General features: G+C 42.9%; 1 protein-coding gene across 10 annotated transcripts in view; it reads left to right on the top strand.

The window, feature by feature from the left end:
- Positions 1-24887, top strand: part of lmo7a (LIM domain 7a) — a 55819-nt gene that overhangs the window by 23907 nt on the left and 7025 nt on the right. For 7 of the 10 annotated variants that reach the window (XM_051959115.1, XM_022195243.2, XM_022195234.2 and 4 more), the window contains exons 6-22: positions 2068-2098; positions 3117-3230; positions 4190-4403; positions 4986-5235; positions 9580-9609; positions 10380-10494; positions 11291-11430; positions 11788-12460; positions 12883-13098; positions 13440-13554; positions 15536-15697; positions 16543-16730; positions 16848-16911; positions 18189-18245; positions 19326-19351; positions 20715-20822; positions 23116-23202. In XM_051959115.1, coding sequence (XP_051815075.1) covers positions 2068-2098; positions 3117-3230; positions 4190-4403; positions 4986-5235; positions 9580-9609; positions 10380-10494; positions 11291-11430; positions 11788-12460; positions 12883-13098; positions 13440-13554; positions 15536-15697; positions 16543-16730; positions 16848-16911; positions 18189-18245; positions 19326-19351; positions 20715-20822; positions 23116-23202 — 2590 coding nt within the window. The remainder of the gene's footprint in view (positions 1-2067; positions 2099-3116; positions 3231-4189; positions 4404-4985; positions 5236-9579; positions 9610-10379; positions 10495-11290; positions 11431-11787; positions 12461-12882; positions 13099-13439; positions 13555-15535; positions 15698-16542; positions 16731-16847; positions 16912-18188; positions 18246-19325; positions 19352-20714; positions 20823-23115; positions 23203-24887) is intronic. The other 3 variants (XM_022195240.2, XM_022195236.2, XM_022195239.2) reach the window with 3 other exon arrangements.

A 24887-nucleotide genomic window follows, 5' to 3' on the forward strand; every position in this document is an offset into this window, starting at 1 on the left:
CAAATACACAACATTTTTATAATAATATCTCAAATGACTGTCAGCTCCACTCATATAACTGTCAGGGCCACAACTTTGCTATTTTGGTTCACTCTCACAGAACATTTTCAGACCCGAAAGGCATTTTTTTTTTTTTTTTTTTTTTTAATGGAAAAGCTCTAAAAAAACACTTTACAGGCCCTGCTGAGCACCAAGCAGCACATAGACACAGTTAGTGAGTACTTTCTGAACATACTGGAACATTTAGCAGCTAAAGAGTCGAATATTTCCCTCAGGTGTTCGTAGAAACCTAAAACAGAGCTACAAAGGAGAGATGATGTTCATCTTACATTCATCAGGTGGTAGTTGACTCCAGTTGTTTCAGAAGATGCATTTTGAGGGTTTTGCAAGATGATTAATTGAAGAAAAACACTTAGTTCTGCTACACAAATTTTAACTTAATGTTAACATTGTTCTCTAGCTGTTTTGTTTTTGTAAAATCTTGAGTTACTTTATGTATTTGGCCCTTAGATAGTTATACTAAGTTGCCTTTAAGATACTTGAAATTTGATGAAGGTCCCCTAGCGCAAAAACAGCCAAAAAATGGATCAAAATGAGCGAGTTTAAGAGTTCTTGAACAAAAACAACCAAAAACTGGGTCAGAATGAGCAAATTTTACATATTTCTAGCACAAGAACCACCAAGAAATGGATCAAAATGAGCTACTTTAAGAGATTGCTAGAAAAAAAACCCACCAAAAACTGGGTCAAAACAAGTGAGTTATAAATATTTGACAAAAACCAACAAATTGGATCAAAACGAGCGAGTTTATGAGCTTTCTGGAAACAAAACCTACCAAAGCTGGATGAAAATGAGCCCGGTTTAGATATTTATAGCACAGAAACCAACAAAATGACCAGTTTTAGATGTTTCTAGCACAAAAATAACCCCAAAAAATGGATCAAAATGAGCGAGTTTAATGGACTCTGACGTCCGTTCAGATAAAAATGGAACATTTCTCTCTTCAAGGGAAGCACAAGTACCGCAAAAATTGCCTTATTTGAGGGAATGCATTTTGTTTCATTTCTAGCTCACTGCTTTACAGGACAGTTAAGTTGACCTTCGTAGTGTCCCTGCTCTTAAAAGAATGGAAATAATGTGTTTAAGTATACCCTTTTGCTTTGTTTTCTCCCCCTAAACCAAGCGGCCTGTAGGAACCACAGCATATCCACCTGACAGGCCGTGATCTTTGGTGCACACATCACCGTCTCGGCAGATTTATTGGTTTCTTCTTTGCATGCCAGGAGCGAACCTGTAAGACATCCCACTGCTCATGTGTGGAGAAAGGCATGTGTGGCTATTGTATGACCACATGATAGCAGGAATGTGCCGCATGCAGGCGGGATGTAAAGCCGACTGTAAATCTTTGTGTCACCGTTATGGTAACTGTATGTGCTGTAGCTTATCACTGTTTACTGACATCTCCAGGTGAATTTACGGTCACACTGGGCGACAGGTACGCAAGAGGTGGGTTATATTAGGCCTGTAGGTTGAGACTGTTGAGCTTTGTTTGGTTTCACGGGAGCTGACATTTTCCTGGGAAAGTGATTTAATGACTGCTAGGTCAACTGTCAAAGCCCAGAAATATGACTGAAACCCTCCGTGACCTTTGGTAGCCGTCTGGAGCTTTGTTGCTCCCACAGCAGAGCCTTGTTGGGTTTTAAATTTGCCGTTTTATCATCATTTGAGGTCATAAATAAGAAAGCCATTTGTGTCTGCAAGTGTTTTTGCGATTGCTTGATAATACGATTAGCCCAGAATTATTTCCACAGATGTGACAGCTGTTAAATCCCAGTGCTTTCTCTATGGCTCGCTGTGAGAAATGTGTGTTTGTTTTTCCTCGCAGCCTTTGTGTTGCGTGTGAGAGCGAGCGAAGGGCTGGCAGCAGTCCGGATTGTGCTCTCGGTTTCCAGCTCTTTCACTGCCCAACAACGATGCCCTCTGTTCTTTTATTGTCATTTTCTCTCATACACAAAAACCCCTCATCTCTGCCTCTTTTTTTTTTTTTTTTTTTTTTTTTCCTCGCAGGCATCAAGAGACCAACAGGAGACTGAAAAATGTGAGTGTTTTCTGAGATATGGATTTGTTGGTCTGTAATTCAGCAATAAAAAAAAACATAAAGCGTGATTTATGGCACAGAAATCTTCAATTTTACAGTAGTCACTAAAACACTTTGTACAGTTCTCACAATGACACTTTCACATGAAGCAACTAAGTATCTGACTTTAACACTAAACTACGCTGATTTTAATATTATTCCCATAAATTTTTGTAACATTTGTGCCTAAATTACACTAAAAAGAAGGGGTGTGCGGTGAAGTTTCCCCACCAGATTCACACTGAGAGCATTATGTGATCATTTAAATCCTGAGATCACACGGATTTATTTAGAAGTTCGGTGAGGTATTAGCTCATAAGAGGAAACAGGTGAGCAGCAACTCCTCTGGATTTTTTTTTGGGTTACTTTGCCAACAAAACTGCTTCAATGTGCTCGAGTATTTGTATGCACAAAAGAAATTCAGGGGAAAAAAGTCAAATAAACACATTTTTGGTGGTTAATGTACCATATATGTAAGTTTTTGTTTTTTAATTTGGGCCACAAATTTAGGAGATTTAGGAGTCTCATTGGTTCTTTTTTGACAGGATGTTTGTAATAAATTTAGCTTAAATGTATACTGTTCATTCCAACTGCAGCAATAGTCATTTTCTAACTTGCTTCGCCTAAAACCAAAGCGCTGATGTGTCACTTTGAGCCGTATCATACGCCATAGGGGTACAGAACCGTCCCTGCAGTTGTTTGCTTGCTTTAGTGCACTATATTTACCTGTGCAACCTAATAATGCACACACACGCACGCAGCAGCAGAGTTTTCTGGATGAGCCTGGAAACGAGCGCATGGCTCCCTCAGTCAGAGCAGGACTATCATAACAATCACCTGCTGTAGCACCACGTTGTACACTCATCACCGAGGGCAAAGGTATAGTGATAGTCTGATATATTTTGCCCGGTGATAATAATTAACTTACACATTAAACCTATATATGATCTCTACTCACATTTTTTTTTCCCCTCTCCAGGTTTTGATCACCATTTTCTGGCTGGGTAGAAGAGCTCAGTGTGACCGTTTTTACGATGGACCTTACCTGAATTTCAAGGCGTTTGAGGGATTACTAGGCACAGCGCTGTACAAGGTAAGTTCCTCTTAAGTCTTAGAATTATTTCACCTTGTCTTGAAACAAAAGCTTAATTTTTCTAGCGTAAATCCAGGAATAGCTATGATGGAAATCCTCTTTTACAGTCGCTGCGCAGCACATTTCAGTATCCTCCCTGGTATGTGGACTATGTGTGGAAGAATGACTGTGATAGGCTGAGGGGCCGCAGGTTTCTGGCCACTAAAACCAAAGCTACGTGAAGTCATGAATGACCCGACCCCTTGACTCAGCTATTTTAATCTTGTTTACAGCACAGTGCACAGCTCGCATAGTTGACATGTGAAAATAGCTTTTCTTTCCTTGAAGGAGCCCCGTTTCCTCCCCCTTTGCTTATGCCAGTGTTGAATTTGGCACTCGTCTTACGCATAGATTTATAGGTGGTGTGCGAGGCCTCTGTAATTCGACTGACTACAGGGATTTGCAGTAATAGCAGTTGGTTACAAGCGCGTTTTGTACGTTTAGCCATGATAATCCAAGTTCAGTAGGCTGGGTTTAGTTTGTGGACTGGTATTGTCTGCTAGGATTCGGCAGATTACAGGACTGAAAATCGTTTTCTTTCTAAAGTGGCTGACAGGTTTTTGCTTGTTTGTAGCCGTGCTGGTTAAAGAGGCTCCGGGGCTTGCTTATGTGTTTATGCGCAATGACATTCTTCTCATACAGTAAACACAGTCATCAAGGGCGTGCAGGTCACGGCACAGTTTGTTTTGACAGAGATGGCAGAGAGGAGACAATAATGAGGTTGTTCCATTTAAGCCGAACCACACATCACCGCTTATAGATGGTATGGAAAGGGTGTGTTTACTCTGAGCGAGATTGGAGAGGCCAGACAGCACAGACTTCACACTCCACCTGGGAGATCTCACCACACACACAGAGGAGCTAAATATTGTAACTGGCAGCCTGCTATCTCAACCTGTGACTGTTTGTGTGCATTAAAGGCTCTGCAGGAATCGTCCGGTCAGAAAGGCAGCAACGTCAGAGACAGCGGTTTTGGGGATAGTTGGTACTCTGAGCGAGAGGAGCTTCACCATCTGAGAGGAGGAGGAGGCGGCGGAGGACACAGGAGAGACGACTCCCTGGACAGCTTGGACTCTTTGGGCTCGCGACCACACAGCATCTCATCGGACGCCACCCTTAAAGGCAGCAGCGAGGGTAGGAGATGTCATTCCCATCTACAGGCACACTTTTAGATGCTCTCACACCTAATTTAAGTCCCTTTTTTCTCACTAACGCTGAGTTAGTGGCACTGCAGTGTGTATTATTTGAGATTGACTCTCACAGTCAGCAGTAGTTTGTTTAAACTTTCTCATATTGTGTCTCCGCATGAATATTTATCAGCCAGTTCACGTGTTTAAACTTCAAATATTTGTGAACAGGGAGCATCGGAGCCAGAAAGTTGACTCCGGGTTTGTGAAAACAAATGCCTATTGCCATCTAGTGGTATGCTTTTGAAAGTGAATACTCCCAAATCCCCAAGAAAGGAGAGACGGCTGTGATGTTTTGTGCTTTAGAGAAAGGAAAGTGATCTCAGAGCGGTGGACAGTGAGACATTCCACACCAGCTTGTAAATGAGGAGGCCTCCGTTCCCCACCCTGCACCCTTCTGTTAGTCCTCCGAAGTCCCGCCAGAACACACAACACACCCCCTCACTCTTTTTTTCCGACTCTCACTTCCCTTTTTCATTTGTTTCCTTTCCCCTCATCCCCTGCTTTGCACCTGTTTGTCCCGGTCCAGGTTGTTGCAGTGACACCGAGGCAGACTCCGTCTTCAAGATGGCTGAGAACAGGGACAATCTCAGTTACCGCCGGTCGGTAGTCATCACACCGAAATCCAGCACTCCATTCAACCAGTTCCTGCCCACTAAAGACAAACCTTCAGGCTACGTTCCTGCTCCGCTGAGGAAAAAACGAGCCGAACGCAATGAGGACAACCGGCGCAGCTGGGCCAACCCCAGTTATGAAGAGGACGAAGGCACACTCACCAGGTACCAGAACACTCTTATTGATCTGTTTGAAAGGTTCTGTTTCCCTTCTCAGTTTATTACGAGAGAGCTGTTATTCCTCATGTTGCTTGTTTATTAGTAATGTATTGAAATCTGATCTAGGAGTGCAGGGTCTCCTGTCTAAATTCCTGCTTCAGGTGGCAGATTTGTTAAAGGTGGCTGTTCCTGACTCTCTCCTCTTTCACCAATGTGTTGTGTGCGAATGGTCGATGGTGTTGTGTTGCCTTTTTGCTGTGGAATGACAACCTCAGTGACATGAGGGTTTTGTCCGACCGCTATGGCAAGAGTGAAGCATCCCAGAGTACCCCGCCTGAAACACGCTTCCAGTTGGCCTACGACTATGAAAGCGGCAGCGACTCGGACGCAGACCGACCCGACCCCGATCTCGTTCTGGACGACCTGGCCAGCAGACGCTTCCACAGCCCCTCCCCAGCTCCTCCCACCAACTTCGCCGTACCCATCAGTCCCGTGGTGGGGGGAGGGTGGCTGGGGGGAGAGGCAGCCCCTGGCCCAAGGTCACTATGACTCCCACTGTTGCCCCTCAGCAAAATGTGACCTGCCTCAGGTCAGAGAACATGAAGCTACAGTGTGACTTTGGTGTGCCTGCCTGATGAGAGCTTCTCTTACCCTCAGTTTGCATGGTTATTATTAGTAACCATGAGCGACGTCTCTGGTCATTGTGTGCTGCCTCTAACACTGCTTTGAGTCTTCAGTTTGTTGGTTTTCGTTTGAGTTATTTTGAGGTTTTCGCCGCAGCACGTCCATATTTGTGCTTCTGAGTTCCATGAGCTTGGAGGAGTGATTTGAGTTGGCAGCATAACCTCTCAAATCATTTTTTTTCCTCACACTTTTGGTTCTTGAGCTTGTGTTGGTTTTGCTGATCCTTGCGTCATCTCATCTGAGGTTGTTGTGCTTGAGGGATATGCTCCTTTTTGGTGTGCTGCGCTGCTGCTGACTTTTCACACTTGTTGGTTGGCTGTCTCTCTTGAGCAGCAGCGGCGGCATCAACAGAGGGGAAAAGCTGCCCCAACAGCGCGGCTCCGTGAGGGTGGACCACCGCCGAAACGTGGCCACCGACAGTCTGTTCAGGGAGATATACGATGACTCTGAGGATGAGGACGATGAGGTGGGCTATGCTGACCCCGTCCAGGACGATCTCTATGCCCGTAAGATGGGCATCAAACCGCAGCCTGTGACCAACGCGTCTTACGACAAGTTCTTGCCAAAGTTCTGGACGCCTGAAGAAGACGTTCACATACAGAAAATCAAACTGGGGTCTCAGAGGAGACCCTGGTACAAGAAGATGCAAGGCTTCAGGTGTGTGAGGGCATTCAAATACAGCATGAGATGGAACGCACATATACACATAGCCCTCTTCCCTTTCTGTACTAACACTGTAGAATGAATTTAAACTCTTGCACGTTCATTTCTCACTTGATTTTTGCTATCCTTAATCAACTGCATGCCAGTTTCACCTTCTGATGTATAATCTTGTGGTTCTATGGTTCACTCCCACTTATGTTTCTCTTTTCCTGCTCTCCATCACCTCCTGCCTGTCCTCTCTTACCTTCCCCTTCATCCCGTCCTGTTGTCCTTCGGCTGTAGCCATAAGAAGCCGGGCTCTTCGTCAGACGACTCGGACAGTGACACCAGTCCTTGGCTCTCCTCCGCCCCCTCTCCCTCCGGCCCGTCTCCCTCTCACTCCCACTCACACGAGGCCTCGGCTCAAACCACCCTCGTTGTGGGGAAAAGGTCGATACAGCTGCATGATTGTGACGATGCGGGAATGTTTTAGAGCGTCTGGATTTTACAGAAAACAGAATTGATGAGCTGCTTTCTAATACACTAATGATTAAATACACACTCAGGCTACTGGAGCTGCCCTAACATGCTTCATACAGAAGTTTGCTTGTACTGACCTTAGTTTGAAAATAGGCTGTCCTATTTTTATCGCAGTGTAAACTCAGTGTTCACCTTTTTCATAGCAACTGGCATAGCAGTTTTTTCCCCCCAAAGCAGCGTGAATGTAAAATGCTCATTTGATCAACAAGTTTGACTCAAACATCTTAACTGCTTCTTGTATCTTTTCCTCCTTTTCTTGCTCTTTGATCCGGTTTACATGCATGCACTCATCACCTCTCTGTCCTTTTTCTCTCCTTCTGCCCACCTTGCAGTCTTCATGTCCAACCAAACACTCCCCTACAGCTTCCCAAGATACAATCCCCTCTGTTAGAGACCCCCCCGCTGGTGTTTCCCCCTGTGGACCCCGCCTCGGGTCCCAGACTGGTTAAATGTCAAAGGTGGCCTCTCCTGGGGCGCCAAGACCCCCGCGAGCCCCCAGACCCTTTTGATTATGAAAGCATGTCCCCTGATTTGGAGAACGATGATATGTTTGCCAGACGAACTCTGGCTTTCCAGTCCAACACGGACCTGGCCATGATGAAGACTCAGCTGTCTGTCCACCGTCGGCTCTACACGTCCGAGCCCCAACTTAATATCGTCACCCAGCAACGCAACCGAGAAGGAGCTGAGGAAATCGATTTCCCTGACATTGAGCAGGACGATGTGGTGTATCGTAAGGTGAAAACCCGGCAACAGCGGCCGCTCTCAGGAGCCCCAGACAACTACACCCCCATGCCTATCCCAGAGCCCTGGGCGCTGCCGCCTGAACTCAAGGCCCGGCTCCTCTGTCCACCCTGTCCTCTGAGTCAGGAAGCAGCAAAGACAAATCAAGCTGAGAAGGAGGTGCGTCCTAAAACGGATGATATGCTAATTCGGAAGCTCGGAGTTTGTTCTGATCAGAGCCAATCAGCCAATCAGACGACGCCCTCGGTGCCGTCTTCCTGCAGTGAAGGAGACCTGCAGATGTGGCAGGCCATCAGGGAAGCCAGCCAGCTACGATATAAGAAGAAGCTTTTGGTGGAGAGGTTGGCTGCTCTGAAACTGTAGAAATGGATGTAAGAGATTCTGATGCTTTCTTTCATTTTGGTCTTCTTGTTTCTGTACTATTTCAGTCTTTGAATATTGTCTGTTTGAAAGTGAATTTCTTGCTGTTGACTAAGGTTTCATTTGAAGATTCTCGTAGTCAGAAAGTTGTTTCTGAATACTACTAGTTGCCTTCTGGATCTTTTATGAGCATTTTGACACAAACCACAATGTCGGACTTGTGGCGAAACTCTCACATAACTCAGAACTTCTCTTGTGTGAAATGTTTGTTGTTACCTCAGAATTGAAAAAAACATGTTCCCAGTCAGCAAAAAAGCTGAGGAAAGTCTTCATGGTTTTCCTGTACACGTGAGGAATATATGGATTATTTGAGTTCAGACATGTGATAAGTAAATGCAGAGTGGATCCCCAGATTGCACAATAAACCAGCTGCTGTTGTGAATTTTTAAGGTTTTATTTACGAGCAGAACGGTATTTATTTTTACCAGAATGGTTTGGGAGGTCATGTGCAGGACAGACCCTAATTCTGCATTCATCTTCGCTTTTCTTTTCCTATCAGACCGAATTTGCCTGTGAATGGAAGAAATATTCGTGCTCAATAAAGAAAAAAGCAAATTCATGATTCTGTGATGGCTTGCGTTGAGCTGACTGTGTGTAGATCTTACATAATGACTACAGCAACCTGGATCTGACCCGGGTTCAGCGACTTTTTCCTTAGCTAAAAGAACTTCACGCAAACGTGTAAAATTCAAAGTGCAGCCGCACAAGTGTGTGGAAATGTTCAATTCTGAGAAATATCCAACCATAACATCCTGAATCCTCTGAGAGCCAGAGCTGAGCAGCTAAATGTGGTCTCATCTGCTGTGCCGACATGAAAGAGCGTAGAAATTCCCCACCGCTCTGAAAAGATGTGAGTTGTGGATTCCATAGTAACTTCAACACAAATCTACACCGCAGTGTTTGCACATGAACAGACACACAAAAGCACGCACAAAGCGACCATTTAACCTGAGTCAAGCCCATCTGGTTTTACTTCGCTGCCATCTGTAAAGTCACGTTTCCAGTGACATCATGTTGGAGTCTCCAGAAAGGCAGCATTGTTTAGGGAAAGATGCATGTCTGCACACCTCCCCAGTCAAATATCAGGGTATGGAAATGTCACGCTGTGCTGTAATCCCACTGTACAGACCTTTAATCTGTCTACTGTATATAATGAAGAAGAGAAGAGTCGCATTCTAGCTGCGTACTTTGAGGCCCGGCGGCTGCAGATGAGTTGGTGCTGGAGTCGCTAGTTGGCCTCGAGCTCCTGACCAAGACTCTGTCAAACGCCAACCTGCAGAAATGTGACTTTGTTGTCTGTGGTTCTCTCTGGTTTCCTAGACAGCACCACATGCAAGAGAGTATCGACGGGTGAGTTGATACGGGCTCCCAGGAATGTGGCACGTTTGCATTCGCTCCGGCCTCTTACGGTCGCACCCTGCCGCCTCCTGCTTTTGTGCTGCTGTTCTCACTCTCTAGCTGCTAAATGCTGACACACAACATTGAGTATTGTATGGCACTGGGCCAAGTTCAGGGTGAGGTGGGTGGGTGGGGGGTTCTCTGCTTCACAAAGCTCTATTGACAAAGCAACAAAGTGAAATACGTGGCAATACAAAAGCAATATGCTGGGTCGTCCACTTAACTGCAGTGTGTCCCAGTGAGAGTTATGACAGAGCAGAGGTCTAAACTCTAATAGCAATATGAGACCTGTGTAAATCTTCACACGTAAGTTTAAATTTTCCCTAAACTGCAAGCTTTTAAAAGCCTTTTGCATGATGGGGAGGACGGGGATGTTTGTTACTAACCGACTGAGCTTGTCACTCCACAGTTGTTGTGCTGTGTGCAAACTAACCCTTTACTGCAGATTCAAGATGTAACGTCATTTCTTTTCAGCATCAGTGGCAAATGTATGGGTGAAAACATTTCATTTATTTCAGTTTTAAATGGCTTTTTGTTTCCACAGCTTATCTGACACAGTGGTAAGAGATGGTGCATGCATACCTGGAGGGGATTTTAAACATGCTTTCTTTCTTTTTACCTTGTTTTAAGGTTCTGCCACGATATGCAAACTGGACAGTATCAGTCGTGCTGCTAATGCTTTGGCTCTTTTTCTGCTCATTCCATCTTTTTCTCCTCCACAGGAGTAAATCGACAAGCGATATCAAGGTTGACCCCACCGTCACCCGGCAGGTTCGCTATGAAGAGCTGCAGAAGTTTCGAGAGCAGGTTAAGGAGAGCGAGGATAAGTGGCAGGATGTGAGTAGAACTGATAGCTGTGCTGCGTGTTAACACTTAAGGATATGTCAGCTTCCCACCATCCTTACATAAGATGGGAATCAAGACTAGCCGACTTGGGCAGGAAAAAAAAAGTTTGATTCCCGCACAGATAAGGTTGAAGTGAAAGATGAGAACATGATCTGTGTTAAAAAGCCACAGGGTGAAAAAAGACCTGCTTAGATGGAAGTCAAAAAGAGGCAGACGCTGATTGGAGCAGCACTGCCCTCTGGCTATGGTCTGCCCTCATTTCCAAATCTCTGTGTTGGCAAGAAGCTGTAATTACTAATAATGGAATGAATACAGAATGATGCTATGATGTAATATAGATGCATGTTGTCAATCAGAGACCCGGCAGTGAAAAGGCTGGATCAATTTTAAGTTAACTCTGCATCACTGCTGCAATAAATTTAACCACTACTGATCTATTATACATTCTTAGCAAGAAAAATAAAGTATAATAAAAAGTTGTCCGTATCTGCATGACTGGCTGTGGTCTGATTGGTGTCATGGCAAAATAATAGTCTTAAAGCAGCATTTAGGTCACACAGTCCCCAATTCACAGGGGAAGTGAGCCGGGAGGAGCCTGAAGCACACAAATAGAACACCTTCAAATGTAGCCCTGTCTCTTTTTTGTCTTTCCCTCTGCCTCTCAACTTGGCTCCCCTCAGTTGTCCACTTAGTTTTAGCAACAAAACCAGTCTGCTTTATCCAGACCTAAGCTGATGAGGGTGTAAGATATGATGCGTGAGGTGATCTAGGTCTGCTGTCCCTGCAGGACCTAAGCAAATGGAAGAATCGGCGCCGCAGTGTCAACTCTGATATAGTGAAGAAGAAAGAGGAAAGGGAGAAGATCGAGCAGATTACGTACGGCGACAACAGAAGGTCTAAGACCTTCAAGGAAATGCAAGAGGAGAGGTGAGGAGCAACATGCCTGATCAGGGACTTTTGATGCACTAGAATTTCTATGGAGAAACTGGGAAAAATTTGTTCCTCTTATGCACCATTTTTTACCCTCAGATGAGGATCCTTTGGTAAGATGAGGAAAAGTGTTAAACGTCAGTGTATGAGCAGGAGCGACTGTGCCTTCAGCCAGTGTGAAAGTGTAATTTAATCGTGTCTCACAACCTGCCTCCCCCTTTTTTTTTTGTCCCACATCTCTCTGCCCTCCTCTTTTCAACCTGCTTTCTGCTCTCCTCCTTGTCACTCCATCCCCTCCTTCATCTTTAATTTTACCCATCGCCGTCCAATTCTCCTCCTCTGTTCGGTCCACAGAGGGGGTAAAGGAAGGAGCAGCATCGGCAGCCGTATTGGATCTTTCTCTTACTTGGACGACGACGACGAGGACGTGTTTGAGAAACCTGTTGTGTCTCCACGAATCCGAACCCTCCCCGCCAGAAGCTACACTATTGACACTCCTTACAATTCGTCAGAGCCCTCTGTGAAAGACGAAGAGCCCCCCGCTGCTACCCCAGCTACAGGCAGGGCCGCCTCTCCTCCCACCTCTCTGGAAGTTGTGGACAGTCCTGCAGGCAGCGACTCTACGACCACCATCACTCCCAGCAGCCGCCGCTCGTTCAACAGATCCCCGTCTCCACTGGCTGCACCTTCACAGAGGACTCCAGTCTCCGAACGCACCGTCACAACCAAGAAAGAGGAGGCCACAAGTGTCTTCTCCTTTTCTACGTCCCTACAAAAGGTGCCTGAGCCGAGGCGCTCATTGTTGGGCACACAGAGCGAGGCGGAGGCCCCCTCCTCCGGCTCCCTGCACAAACAACAACCACAACTCAGCTCAATGGAACCCAAGCCTCCCGGGGTGTCTCGGGTTACCGCCTCCCTACCCAGGACCTTCCAGAGATCGGATGGCGCACGTCTAACCTCAGTTGTCACGCCAAGGCCCTTCGGGACCCAGTCCTCCCGCATCACCTCTCTTCCCAGACCCTTTACTGTGAGTACTCGACAGTTTTACGACTGAACGCAAAGCACCAGAGCAGCACAAGGACATCTAGAGGTCAGGATGAGATGCTGTTTGTTTGGCTGATAGAAATCTTTTTTAATGTTGGTAATTTGTTTTGAGTGCCACCCCCAGAGTCCGATCTGATTACAGTGTGAATAATGGATGAAGCCGGTGTTTTCATAATGCTAACTCAACGACCAGAGCTGCTATTTTCAGCCTCCGTCAGATTCACTACTGTTGCACAGTTACGTCTGCATGTCAGGGGAAGACGGTTTCACACACATTCAAAAATAACACGTTTGCCAGCTATTCCAAGGCCTTTTTTTTTCCAGATGGAAGCTTATAAATTTGTAATCAACAGCCTTGTGCTTTCCCTAGTTAATCCCACATTATGCTGCGATCATTCCACACAGATGGATGACTCAAACAAGCGTATCAACGGCGACGTAGATGTGTCTAAGAAGTCATCAGTGCCGAGCCGCTATCACCAGTTCATGACCTCTGAGGATGAAGCTCACTCCAGCTCAGCACACAGCAGCGATGAAGAGGAGGAAGAGAAGAGCATCTCACCTGTCCCTTCTCAGGTTAAGAGTGTCGTCAGTCCTGCTCCATCCAAGGAAACCAACCAGGTACACAACAGAAAAATAATTCATGTACTTCTTATGTCGGTGTTGAGCTTTTTTTTTTAAACTAGTCAGTGAAACAGAAAGCACAATTTTGCCAGATTTTAGCTTTTTGTTATGTAAAAGTTGCTTAAAACCATTAGAGCGCTGCACCGGAGAAACTAAAGTACAGCAACAGGTTGGCATTAAATCAATAGCCATAAATGATTAATGCAAGACTTTCTCGCCAAGGCAGACCGGCGTACGCAAACGACTTGATATGCTGATGCAGAGTGATTGAAAGTCAGCCCCACGTTTGTACATATGAAAGCCATCTTTACTCGCCTGTGCTGTTGTTTGGTTTCCAGGAGAACTCCTGTGAGATGCGGATCAGCCTGAACCAGAAGCCCAACAGCAGCAGAGACTTCGGCTTCCAGGCGGCCTGGGACTCCACAGGAGCTCGTGTTACATCCATCCAGCCAGGTAGCAACCCAGACCTTTAGGAGAAACCTCATCAAACGGAAGGATTTGTATTGTGCAAGCAGAACTTTATTCACCCTTCAAAATAGCGTGTTTGAATCAGTCAAGCTGCAGCATTCAGAGTGGGGGAAAAAAGATCAATCGCACGATGTCAGTGTGTCACTCTCACTGATCCAGACTGATGTGTTCACGGATACAGTGCAGCAGTAATATTAGAAACTGGTGCTCTGGATTTCTTGTGTTTTACAGTCAGACGCTGCTGCTTAGTTGTCAGCAGCTTTTTGAGTCCATTGCAGTGATGCCAGACCTATGTAGGGCAGCTTCTATCTGGGTCAGATCTGCTGGGCATGAGCCTCTCTTTCTACTGAGATCCCCCAACTGCACATCACAGTACGCCACGTATATTAAGAATGCATACATAAAGAATCCTACAGCAATAGATGAGCACAGACTTTGCCACAGCAGTTTCATTGTGCAGCTTATTTAGGCCAAACTTTCGTCTTTGTTATGGCGTATTTCCTGAGCCTTGTCAAATCATCCATTGTTTTGTTTCCTGTCAGTTTTATTTCTTTGTTTACCCTCTTTAATCATCGTGTCTATAGAAGGCACATTTTCAACAGCAGCCCTTTGGCAAGGTGTTCTAAAAACAGGTTAGGAAAGCCAAACAAAAGACAGGAAGATGAGAACACAAGCAAGAAAATCAGCAAGTTGTTTCTCACAGAATTCCATTCTAAAGCTTTGATGGTATTGATGCAGTAAAACAAAGACCACGTTCGCTGTTGAGAAGACTGGGCAGCGATTCAAAGCATCGTAAAACAAACAAAAAACATAAGTGTTCATTTCACTAGCCACACTTTGGACAAATTAGCTATGCAGGGAAATGAGATGAATAAATTGAAATACTAACAAGTAACGGATTTGAAATGAGAAGATGTTCATAGAAGAAGGCTCGAACAGGTTTGACAGGCCTGTTCTGTTGAAAATGTTTCCAAAATTAAACAATTTGTCATAGCTGGAAACTGTTATCAGTGAAAGTATCATTGGATTATGAAGAAACGTACAAGATTCTTGCAACAGAATTCCCTCCAGCTCGTAGAACTAGTGGTTTTCCGTTGTAAATTATATAAAGATGTTAATGTTAAAAGTTCAATCATTGTGTTGGCATTAGTTTTTCTTCTGTGCATCAAGAGAAAGAGATCAAGCCTCAAACCTAAAAGTATGAAAAGAATGCTGCAGTTAATATGCGGCTGAACTGTGATAACACCAGTGAAGTCTGTCCTGTGTGCTTTTTTCAGATTTAATTACAGTGAAATTCAAATATTAACCCTCGCGTTGTCTTATCATCCTGAATGCTCCCCTCGTCCTCCCCACCTCCACTGAGCCTCTAAAATAAAGCAGCTTAACTGAAATACCAACCCAACATCTATTTGACAGAAAGAAACAACCTGTTGTGCCTCACACACTTTGTGAATGTCTGGGTTTTTTTCTTCGTTTTAATACATTTTTATTATAACTGTTTTCTTTATTGAAGTAAAGATTTATTATCACTATTATTGTGAAGCAAGAAATAGTACTTGTATATCCTAAGAAAGTACCAGAAATGTGCAGAAAGTAGCTTTAAATGCATTTTTTTGAAAGGAAACTAGAGCGCTTGTGAAAGCTGATGTTTTTCTCAGATCAACCAGTAGCACACATAGTTTTAATTTCCCGTTGTGTGTGTGTTTTAGTCCACTGTGACTGTGAAAAATGATCCTCAGTCAGTCTTTTATACACTGGCGGTGCACAGTTTTAAAATATAAACAAAGACGATGTTTCACATTTTCTGATGTTGGGATCATTTCAGGAAAAATCGTCGAACTTCAAGTTGAAAAAGGGTTATTTAGAGTTTTTTTTTTTCTTCTGCTGTTAAACATAGTGGCTGGGTCGTTTTTGACCCTAAGACGGCACAAGGATGAATAAAGAGTAAATCCTCTGTCTCCTGCAGGCAGCTCGGCCGAGATGTGCCGGCTTCAGGTCGGGGACGAGGTTCTGAGGGTGAACGGGCACCAGGTGGCAGAGATGAGCTACACAGAGTGGAAGTCCCACATGGAGGAGGCTCTGCAGGAGGGCAGCCTGGTCATGGATATCCGCCGTCATGGCCAGAACAGTGAGTCATCTGTGTGTGTGTGAGGGTGAGAGATTGAAAGTGAATGAAACATTTTAAGAGTTGCATTCCTGGGCTGACAGCGCTGCTCATCCCGCCTGCGTTGCTAAACAGTTTTGACACTTGAAATTGGTCCGTAAACTATTGTGAATTCATCCATGAATGATGTCATGACAGCTAAACGATGAAGGACCTGTACATTTTCCTTTCTTGTCTGGTGAGGGAAGGCTGCTGTTGTTTTGACCTCTGTTGTTTTTCTTCCTCCTTTCTTTTTTTCCCCCCTTATGTGAGCTTTCTCATTCTATTTTTTTCCATTTTCCTTGCGTTTCATCTGGTTGTTTCTCCTCTCTGCTGGCCTTTCTGCCTCATCAGCATCCTTCTGTTTGTCCATGGAGTGTTTTCCTTGTGGGGAACTAACCCGGCTCAGGTCCACGGTCCTATGAGTGTGCTGTTTTTACAGTGTTGGTGTAACAGGCTTCCTTGTTCCAACAGTATCAGTGTCAGCTTAGAAAAATAATAAACCTAGCCAGCATAGCTCACTTGAACTAACACACGGCACTAGTTCAAATAGAGTAGTGAAGCCCAGTAGTTGTGAGTCTGCTAGAGCACTGTTTGGGATTTTGTGGGCTTTATTGGGCTGCATGGCTGGGGAAGGTGGTTTCTCTGTCACCCCCTGCTGCTCTCTGTAACAAACACCATAACAGTGTCCTTGTCCCCCTGCTTTACGGTGTTCTTTATGCAAATTCTTCCTTAAATGTTGGGCATATAAAGGACTCGTGCACAAAACGTATGGTTTTACGTGCAAACACGTGGTGTATTTTTTTTGCCGTTGCATTGTCTGCATGCAGACTGGGACAGAGATCAACCTTCCCTGCCATATAAAAGCCATAAGACCATCAATCTGACCAGTACGGATCATCCGATACTTCTAGGTTCCCCTGAAACAAACACTGTCGGCTCCAGCCTGGATTTCACCTCGCGCACTTCAACGGAAACACAGCCGTCCAAACAGGCCCCCGCTCAACGTCCGGTTGTCGTAAGTGACCCAGAATCACCTCGGTTGACTCAGATTTTCATAGTTCTTTATTCCAGTATTGTTCCTGACCCTGGGGACTCTTTAATGAGTATGCACCCCGCCTCGTCTCCCCCACAGGAGGTGTCTTCAAACGGAGTTAATGGAGGCTTCCGAGAGGAGTCGGTGACCATGAGGAGCAAAGGTAAAGAGCAGAGCGCGCAGTCAGAAAGGTTATGAAATTGATCTTGATGATTATTTCTGGGCTGAATACAGAAACACATCAGTAGGGGGGTGTCAGTTTGTCTGCTTGGTTTTGGGAGAAAGACCTTTGGAAGAAATCCATACGACTACTCAGCAGACATTTACTTTGAGCATGATGTAAGCCAGGGGTGTCAAACATGCGGCCCGCGGTCCAAAACCGGTCCTCCAGAGGGTCCAGTCCAGCTCTCAGTGTAAAAATTACAAAGAGTGCATTAACTGTCAATTGTAAGTTTGTGAAACTATCAATTTAAATCTATTTCTAGACCATGACAAGTTGTTTTCATGATAAAAATACTAGATTGCTCTTTGTTCTTTTGTCATTTTGTCTCATTTTTGTAATATTTTGTCTTGTTTTTGTTTTTTTTGTCTGACCTTTGTCGTTTCATGTTTTTGTTTTATTTCTCATTTTTGTCGTTTTGTGTTTCCCTTTTGTCTCACTTGTGTTGTTGGTCTACTTTTTTTTGTTGTTTTGTTCCTCGCTTTTGTCATTTCTGTTCTTGTTTGTGTCATTTGTGTAATTTTTTTGCTCTCATTTTTGTCATTTGTCCATTTTTTTTTTGTCGCTTTGTAACTTTTTGTCAAATTTTTTGTCTCCTTGTTTTATTTGGTGTCTTGTCTAATTTTTTTTGTTGTTTTCTCTCGTTTTTGTCATTTTGCGTCTGATTTTTTTTGTAATATTTTGTCTTTTTGCTGGTTGTCTTTTTTTTGTCTGACTTTTGTCATTTTGATCAAAAAGTAAAATACTGTATCATTCAGATCCAGAGAGCTGTGACTAAATGGTTTGTTCCTTTGTAGAAACACTGATCTAAAATTTGTAACGTATAAATGATAAAATTAGGCATAATGTTGCTGATATTGAGCTTACTTTTCCTAAGAAATTTCAGGTTGTTCATGGTGTTTTGTAAAAAGATAACTCCTTAAATGTAAACTGTTTCAGAATGCCTTTTTTTGCACTACAACAAAGGAAACATTTGGAGTTGTGGTTATTTATAGTTTATTGTGTTATGGTTTTCCTGGTCCGACTCGCTTGAGATCAAATTGGGCTAAATGTGGAACCTGAACTAAAATGCGTTTGACACCCCTGAGATAAGCAGTGTGTACTTTGTGTAGTTCATAACAATGTGTTATATATATTATAAGGTGGAATATCCTCAGGTTTATTATCATTTTACTCTTCTGCTGTTCCTCACTGTGTCCTATTTTCCATCTCTCATGTAGAGTCAGAAACCATATCTTTGAAAAACTTAAAACGGAGGTCAGAGTTTTTTGAAACAGGTAAAAGCCAAAAGGACTGACCAAAGGTTCTTGATGATAGATTTCTGTGCAATCTGGTGGCTGGGTTCTCTGTGCTTTTTCGGAATTCCTCAGATTTCCAGTGCATGTTTTCCTGTGTTCTCAGTTGATAAGCGTCTATCAATTGAATACAAGCTGTCAGGGTTTGAGTTTACTCCTCCAGGGCTCCTTGTTTTTTATTCGTGGGGCTTTTTCTGTCTCCTGTCTGGTGCCGAAGCTTAACCCTTGTGCTGTGCCCCTTCCCTCCTTCAGGTGGCTCAGGGTCCAGTGTCAGTGCGCTGGTCTACCTCTGTGGTAAACAGGGTTGAGTGTGCAGTGACCTCCTCACCTTTCGCTTGGTGCAACCTGGAACGCTGACATGCTGCTCCAAAAAACAGCCTCCAAAACCCACATTTAGATTGAATACAAGATCCGACTCCACAAAACAAAAAATGTGCATAAAAGCAGCGTTTTCTGCCTTTAAATGTGAGCAGCATGTCAGTCGCTACTCCAGCGTTCCATCCACAAACAAATCTTCCAATCTTTAGTTTGTGGTTTTTCTGAGTGGCGACCAGGCTTTAACACATGGTTACCCTTTTCACTTTGCTGCTCGTGGATTTAAAAGCATTCCTGGCATGCGCGTACTCAAGCGTCCGTCCGCCCGCCTCTCCGGCCGGCTGCTCTGCGCTTGTGTTGTGCTTGTACGCATGCTGCTGATCTGTGTTTGTTTGATCCTCACAATCAGTTTATTGATTCTCCCGTTCACAACTATCAGCCCGGCGTCCAATGTAAATGTGAACAAGTGGGCGAACTGGGAGAATCAATAAGTCCGAGTGGGTGAAATTTGACTTTTGTTGCTCGAGGCTTGTTGAAAACATCAGTTACCGCTGTGGTTTGAAATGCCATTTTCAATAATGAATTGGCACTCGACTTGAAAATCTATTTAAAACTTAAATAAGCCTGTCAGCTGCGTGTTGATGTGGGATTTGGCTTCAGGGTTAACTAGTATATTCACACGATGTTTCACTGCTCTGCCTGTGCATGCCACAAGTATTGACTGAAGGATTTTTCTTTCTCTTCAAGGAGGATCAGAGTCTGTGATGCCAGATGTGAGTAAAGGACGGTTTTTGTGTTCCCGTTGCGTTTGTTCCTCCACCATGACGATATCTTTGAAAGTAGATACTGCTGTTATTACAAACCCATTATTAAGTGGGTCATTCTGTATGAAATCAACCAATTTTAAGAAAACTTCCCACCTGACCCTCTCAGATTTTGCTAAGTTTTTACATACATTTAGTACATTATATATGATGGGAAAATCCAAAATTTGAATGCTTTATTGTCATTAGTTTCAAAGTTATGGCCATTTGAAGTAGGTAGGTAAAAATCAAAAATATCTGTCCGACCTTCAGATTCAAAGGTCAATATCAGCATGTGGGATAGGTGGTATCAAAAAATAAGACATCATGTGAAATTACAGGAATTTCCTTAAATTTTGACACCAAGCACAACTTGCTTCTATAAACCCTTCTATGTTTAATGTTGACCTTTGAATCTGAAGGTCAGACAGATATTTTTGATTTTTAACTGTTCATATTTCATGCTTTACATGCCATAGCACTTTCATTTTATACAGATCCAATCCTTAGATAGCCAAATGATACCACATAAAATCTGTAATGGATATGATGATTAGTTTTTGTGTAATGGGTGGCCAAATGTAGCCGTTTAGAAGTTCGTGATGGATAAAATCGCAACTTTGTCATTCTCTGTAACATGCAATTATAAATGTAAAGTAAATATTTTCACATTTCTGAGGACTATAGGTCACTGTGAAATGATTCTGAAAATTTCAGATCTCTATCTTTTGTTGTTCAGAAGTTATAGAAGTCTGAAAATGGTCGAAAATTTCAAGTCTTAATTTTGGCCGCAATTTTAGGGTACCCCCTACCTACTTCAAATGGCCATAACTTTGAAACTAATGACAATAAAGCATTCAAACTTTGGATTTTCCCATCATGTATAATGTACTAAATGTATGTAAAAACTTAGCAAAATCTGAGAGGGTCAGGTGGGGACCACTGGTTGAAATGATATGGAATGACCCAAGTCTCTCTCATGAACTGCTGTGGGAGTTGACTTCACTTTGCTTCTTAAGCCTTCTAGCTGAGCAGCGACTCACTTAGTCATGATTACAGGCAGCTTTTATTTTAATGTGGCTTTGAAAATGTGAAATACTGAACAGTGTAAGCATGGAAGGTGTGGCACAAATTATAAAGTCACCTGGGGGGAAAAAGTGATTTTTGGGAGTGTATTCATAAAACTGGTGGGCAATGCTTAGCAAAAGAGAGTGTAGCTACTCACAAAAAAGTACTAGTAGAGGTGTTAGAATACGTGAGCTACTAAACACTATATGTTTGCAAGATTAAAGCATGTTAATGTGGTTTATGACTGTCTTATTCCTGTCTTCAGATACCCGTTCCTTCAATCGCTCCGTCTTCCAGCCGCTGGTCCTGGGACCCAGAAGAGGAGCGTAAAAGACAAGAGAAATGGCAAAAGGAACAAGAGCGCCTCCTACAGGTATATACAAGCATACCTTGGTCTTAGTAATGTTATTTTACAGTTTGCACATAGCGCTATTTTACTTAATGTCATAATTGAGAACACTGTGTGGTTTTAGCGACAATATTTATATTAGCTAGGTCAAGTTCTTTAATTTATATCACCATAATATGTATTATAGTAAAGAAAATAGTATTTTATATCATTTTTGTTGGGTTTAATTCCTAATATGAAAATTACACTGGTATATTCAGACATTTAAAAAACACTTCAGGAGCTATATTACAGTGTTTCGTCTTGCCTATCGTAATCCTTTTTACTAGAAAGCACTTTGGCACAGCGGCTGTTGTCTTAATCTGCTGTATAAAAAACTGTTGATTGCAGTATTATTTATTTGTGGAGTTCTTTATTTGTCTAACTTGACATTTGTTCAACTGTAAAGCGATCAATTTTAACTGTTTTTGAAAAATGCTATACAAAAAAGTTATTTATATACTCATTGCTAGCTAATCTATCAACTAAAACCACTGCAATCTAAAAAAAGATGTTGCAGTAAATCCTATCTAGTTCTTCAGTTTTTGTTTAAATGGTTGCAGATGGGTTGAGTTAATCTGTAGGCTTTAAACGGTGCAGGCTTACAGCAAAGGTTAGTATCTTTTCCAGATCTGGAATGAAGATGAGGTTGTAAACGGTTTTCTGTGGGTCAGGCGAGGTGCCAAAGAAATCACAGTGTGAGGGATAACCTCCTTAAACAGTGTTCGATTTTGACACTTTGGTCAGTATTTGTGCAATTCTTCTGTCACCGAAACAGGAAATGCTCTTTTAAGTTGAATTTTACATTCACGTTTTTGCAGAAAGTTGCTTTTTGTGTCGAATACAATCTTTTGCAAGAAAATGGTATTTTATATAGCTTTTTTGGGTTTAATTCCTAATATATATTAAATTACATGAGTGTATTATATATACATGTGGTGTTTTTGTTGTTGTGGAGTCGCATAATATAAATAGACCCGAGAAGGTAGATGAGAAAATGGATTAATGTTAAATCTTTTATGCTCTGTATTGTTTTATTTTTGTGTTCCCTTCTCTGATTCTCACAAAGACCATATTCTAATTTGTACTGGAACAAATATGCCCCACTTATGAATAATGAATATAAACACAGGGGCAAAAATAAACACGAACAAAAGAAATTTCTGAATACAAATGAGAAAAATAAAGCCTCCTCACAGTCATTTGATCTGAAACAGCGCTGCGTACGTCTATTCTGTGTCCCACTTGACAATAAAAGGAGTTCCAGTCTAGGAAGTTCCTCATTGGGGTTTCTCCTAATAGGCTCAAAAGAGAAAAGCTCAGACAGCTGAAAGTAAAGTATCTGTCAAGTGTCCAGCTTAATGTGGTAGGATCCTGTCAAAACATTTTTCTGAAGGCCTGTTTCTGGATGGAGATCAAAGGTGGCTACGCAGAGTGCTGATGTAGCCGGGAAGGCTTGTTAGCTCCTCCGGTCTGGTTCCCTGTTGGACAAACAGAATGATTTCAGGATCTGCTAGGGAGACTCGATGCCCTGAGCAAGCTTCCTCAGGTTTTTCAGAGTAGTTAGAAAACATGTAGGTGAGCTGAAAAATGTTGCGTCTTTTTATTCTCCAATTTACTGCTTGTTCCTCCCTCTGTGTGGTGCACAGACTGTATATAAAGATGGACATAGCATCTAGCTCCAGAATTGAAGCAAACCCGGAAGTGTCAAAAACTTGCAATATCACGCCGTCCGCTAAGGTTGGCTCCAAAAAGCTTTTTCTCCATAGACCCCAATTCATTTTTGGAGAAAATAAAATGTGATAGACTGATGTTCTACAGCTCAGGATTTTTTCCCCGTTAGTTTTCATGGTCAAAATGAGAGATCCGGTGGCCGATCTTAAAATAAATCAATACTGAATTTTAAATAAATCATTAAATTTGGCGGAGCCAGGGGGCGTGGCTATACTTGATAGACAGCAACAGAAGCCTCTGCGGTAAAATGTGGGCGGGATAAGAGAGTCCTCAGCCAATCCTGCCCCTAGTTGCTCTCCGGTCCAGCCTGTTTGATGACGCTTTTTATGTCACTGGCTCCAAAAAATCCAAAACGGCGACCAGGAAGTAGCAAAATCCGGGCTTCATTTTCTTGGCGTTGAAACCAACGGGTGACGTCACGGTTAGTTTACGCCTGGTGGTACAGTATGATGGGTCTTTGTTGGCTCTTTGAACATCTTTTTAAGGAATTTCTTCAGTGTGTGTGATTGTGTGCAGTAAATGAGATAACCTTTGACTTTTCCAGGAGAAATATAAGCGCGATCAGGAGAAGCTGCAGGAGGAGTGGCTTAAAGCTCAGGAGGAGATTGCTCCGAACGCGACCCAACAACAGGTAACTGAAGTATTTTAAGCTGTTTGAAGCAGGGGTGTGAAATTAATCTTAGTTCAGGGGCCACGCACGTCCCAATGTGATCTCAAGTGGACCGGACAAGTACAATCACAGCATAACCTACACAACTCCAAAATTTTTCCTTTGTTTCAGCGCAAAAAATACATTCTGAAAATGTTCACATTTAAGGAACTATCTTTTTATAAAACATTATGAACAACCTGGAATTCGTCAAAAAAAATAAATTCATTTTTAACGACATTATGCCTCAGTTTGTTGTTTCCATATTAAAACTTACAGATTACAGAGGATCTACAAAGGCACAAAACATTTAGTCATTGGTATCTGGAACTGAACGATGTAGTATTTTCCTTTAAAAAAAAAAGACAAAAAAACCCCAACAAAAACAATACAAACTATTTTTAAAAATGAGACACAAATCGACAGAAGCGAGAAACAAAATGACAAAAAATTAAACGACACAAAACAAAACGAGAGAAAAAAATCTGACAGAAGAGCTACAAAGTGAGACAAAATGGACAAACGAGACAAAAAAATTACACAAATGATACAGAAAATGACAAAAGCGAGAAACAAAAATGACACAAAACAATGAAGAAAGCGAACATGAAATGACAAAAATAGGACAAAGACACAGGCAAGACAAAAAGGAAACGCAAACCAACAAAAACGAGAAACAAACGAACAACAACTTGAGAGAAATGATTGAAGTTAGACCAAAAAAAAGACAAATTTTTTTACCAAAGTGAGAGAGCAAATGACGAAAGAACAACAAGCAATCTAGTATCTTACTTTACGATCCAAACAACTTGTCATGGTTTAGAAATTATTTTGAATTTATAGTTTTACAAATTTCTTCTGACACCCGTGGTTTAAAGCCTGACCTAATATCTGAAGAGGAATAAAAGGTGGCAATAAGTTGTGACTCATGGCAGTAATTTATCTAAATGTACAACCTGGTCTCACGGGGATTCGTGAAACTGTCACGTAAATTTTTGTTTCGGTTTCGTGCGCACCAACACGATTTCGTCATGTTTTTCGTGCCGCTCACCACGAAATGTTTTTCGTGTTGCTCACAACGAAACCCGCTGTGGTAATCACATCTGAAAGTGGTTTATACCGGCGGATTCATGGCGATCTAAGCTGTCCATCGGCGTATACTGCTTGTGTGATCGCGTTTGCGGCCGTCAGACATTCTTTAAATTCCTATGCAAATTGGTAAGTGTACCACCGGGTTATGGTTAGGTTATGGTTAGGGTTATGGTTAGGGACGATGTCATGCAAAATATAGCGTTGGATTCGCCACGGTTTTACATTAAAAATATAATATACACATTCGTTTGAAATACGTTCTGAGTGGCACGAAAAGTCCGCCGTTTAAAATACATTGGTGCGCATTTCGTGGTGAGCGGCACGAAAAACATGACGAAATCGTGTTGGTGCGCACGAAACCGAAACAAAAATTTATGTGACAGTTTCACGAATCCTCGTGAGATCGGGCTGAAATGTACCCAAAGAGCTTACATCGGAATCGCAATAAGTGCGCTGCTGTTATGTGGGCTTGTTGTGTATTTTGCATGAAGGACCAAGTGGAAATGAGAGCAAAACAAAAGGGACGTGGCAATGTGCACAGGACACATCTTACTTTCTGTGATTTCTTTCCAGCT

Source organism: Acanthochromis polyacanthus, chromosome 14, assembly GCF_021347895.1.
Source record: "Acanthochromis polyacanthus isolate Apoly-LR-REF ecotype Palm Island chromosome 14, KAUST_Apoly_ChrSc, whole genome shotgun sequence".
Classification (NCBI taxonomy): Eukaryota; Metazoa; Chordata; class Actinopteri; family Pomacentridae; genus Acanthochromis; species Acanthochromis polyacanthus.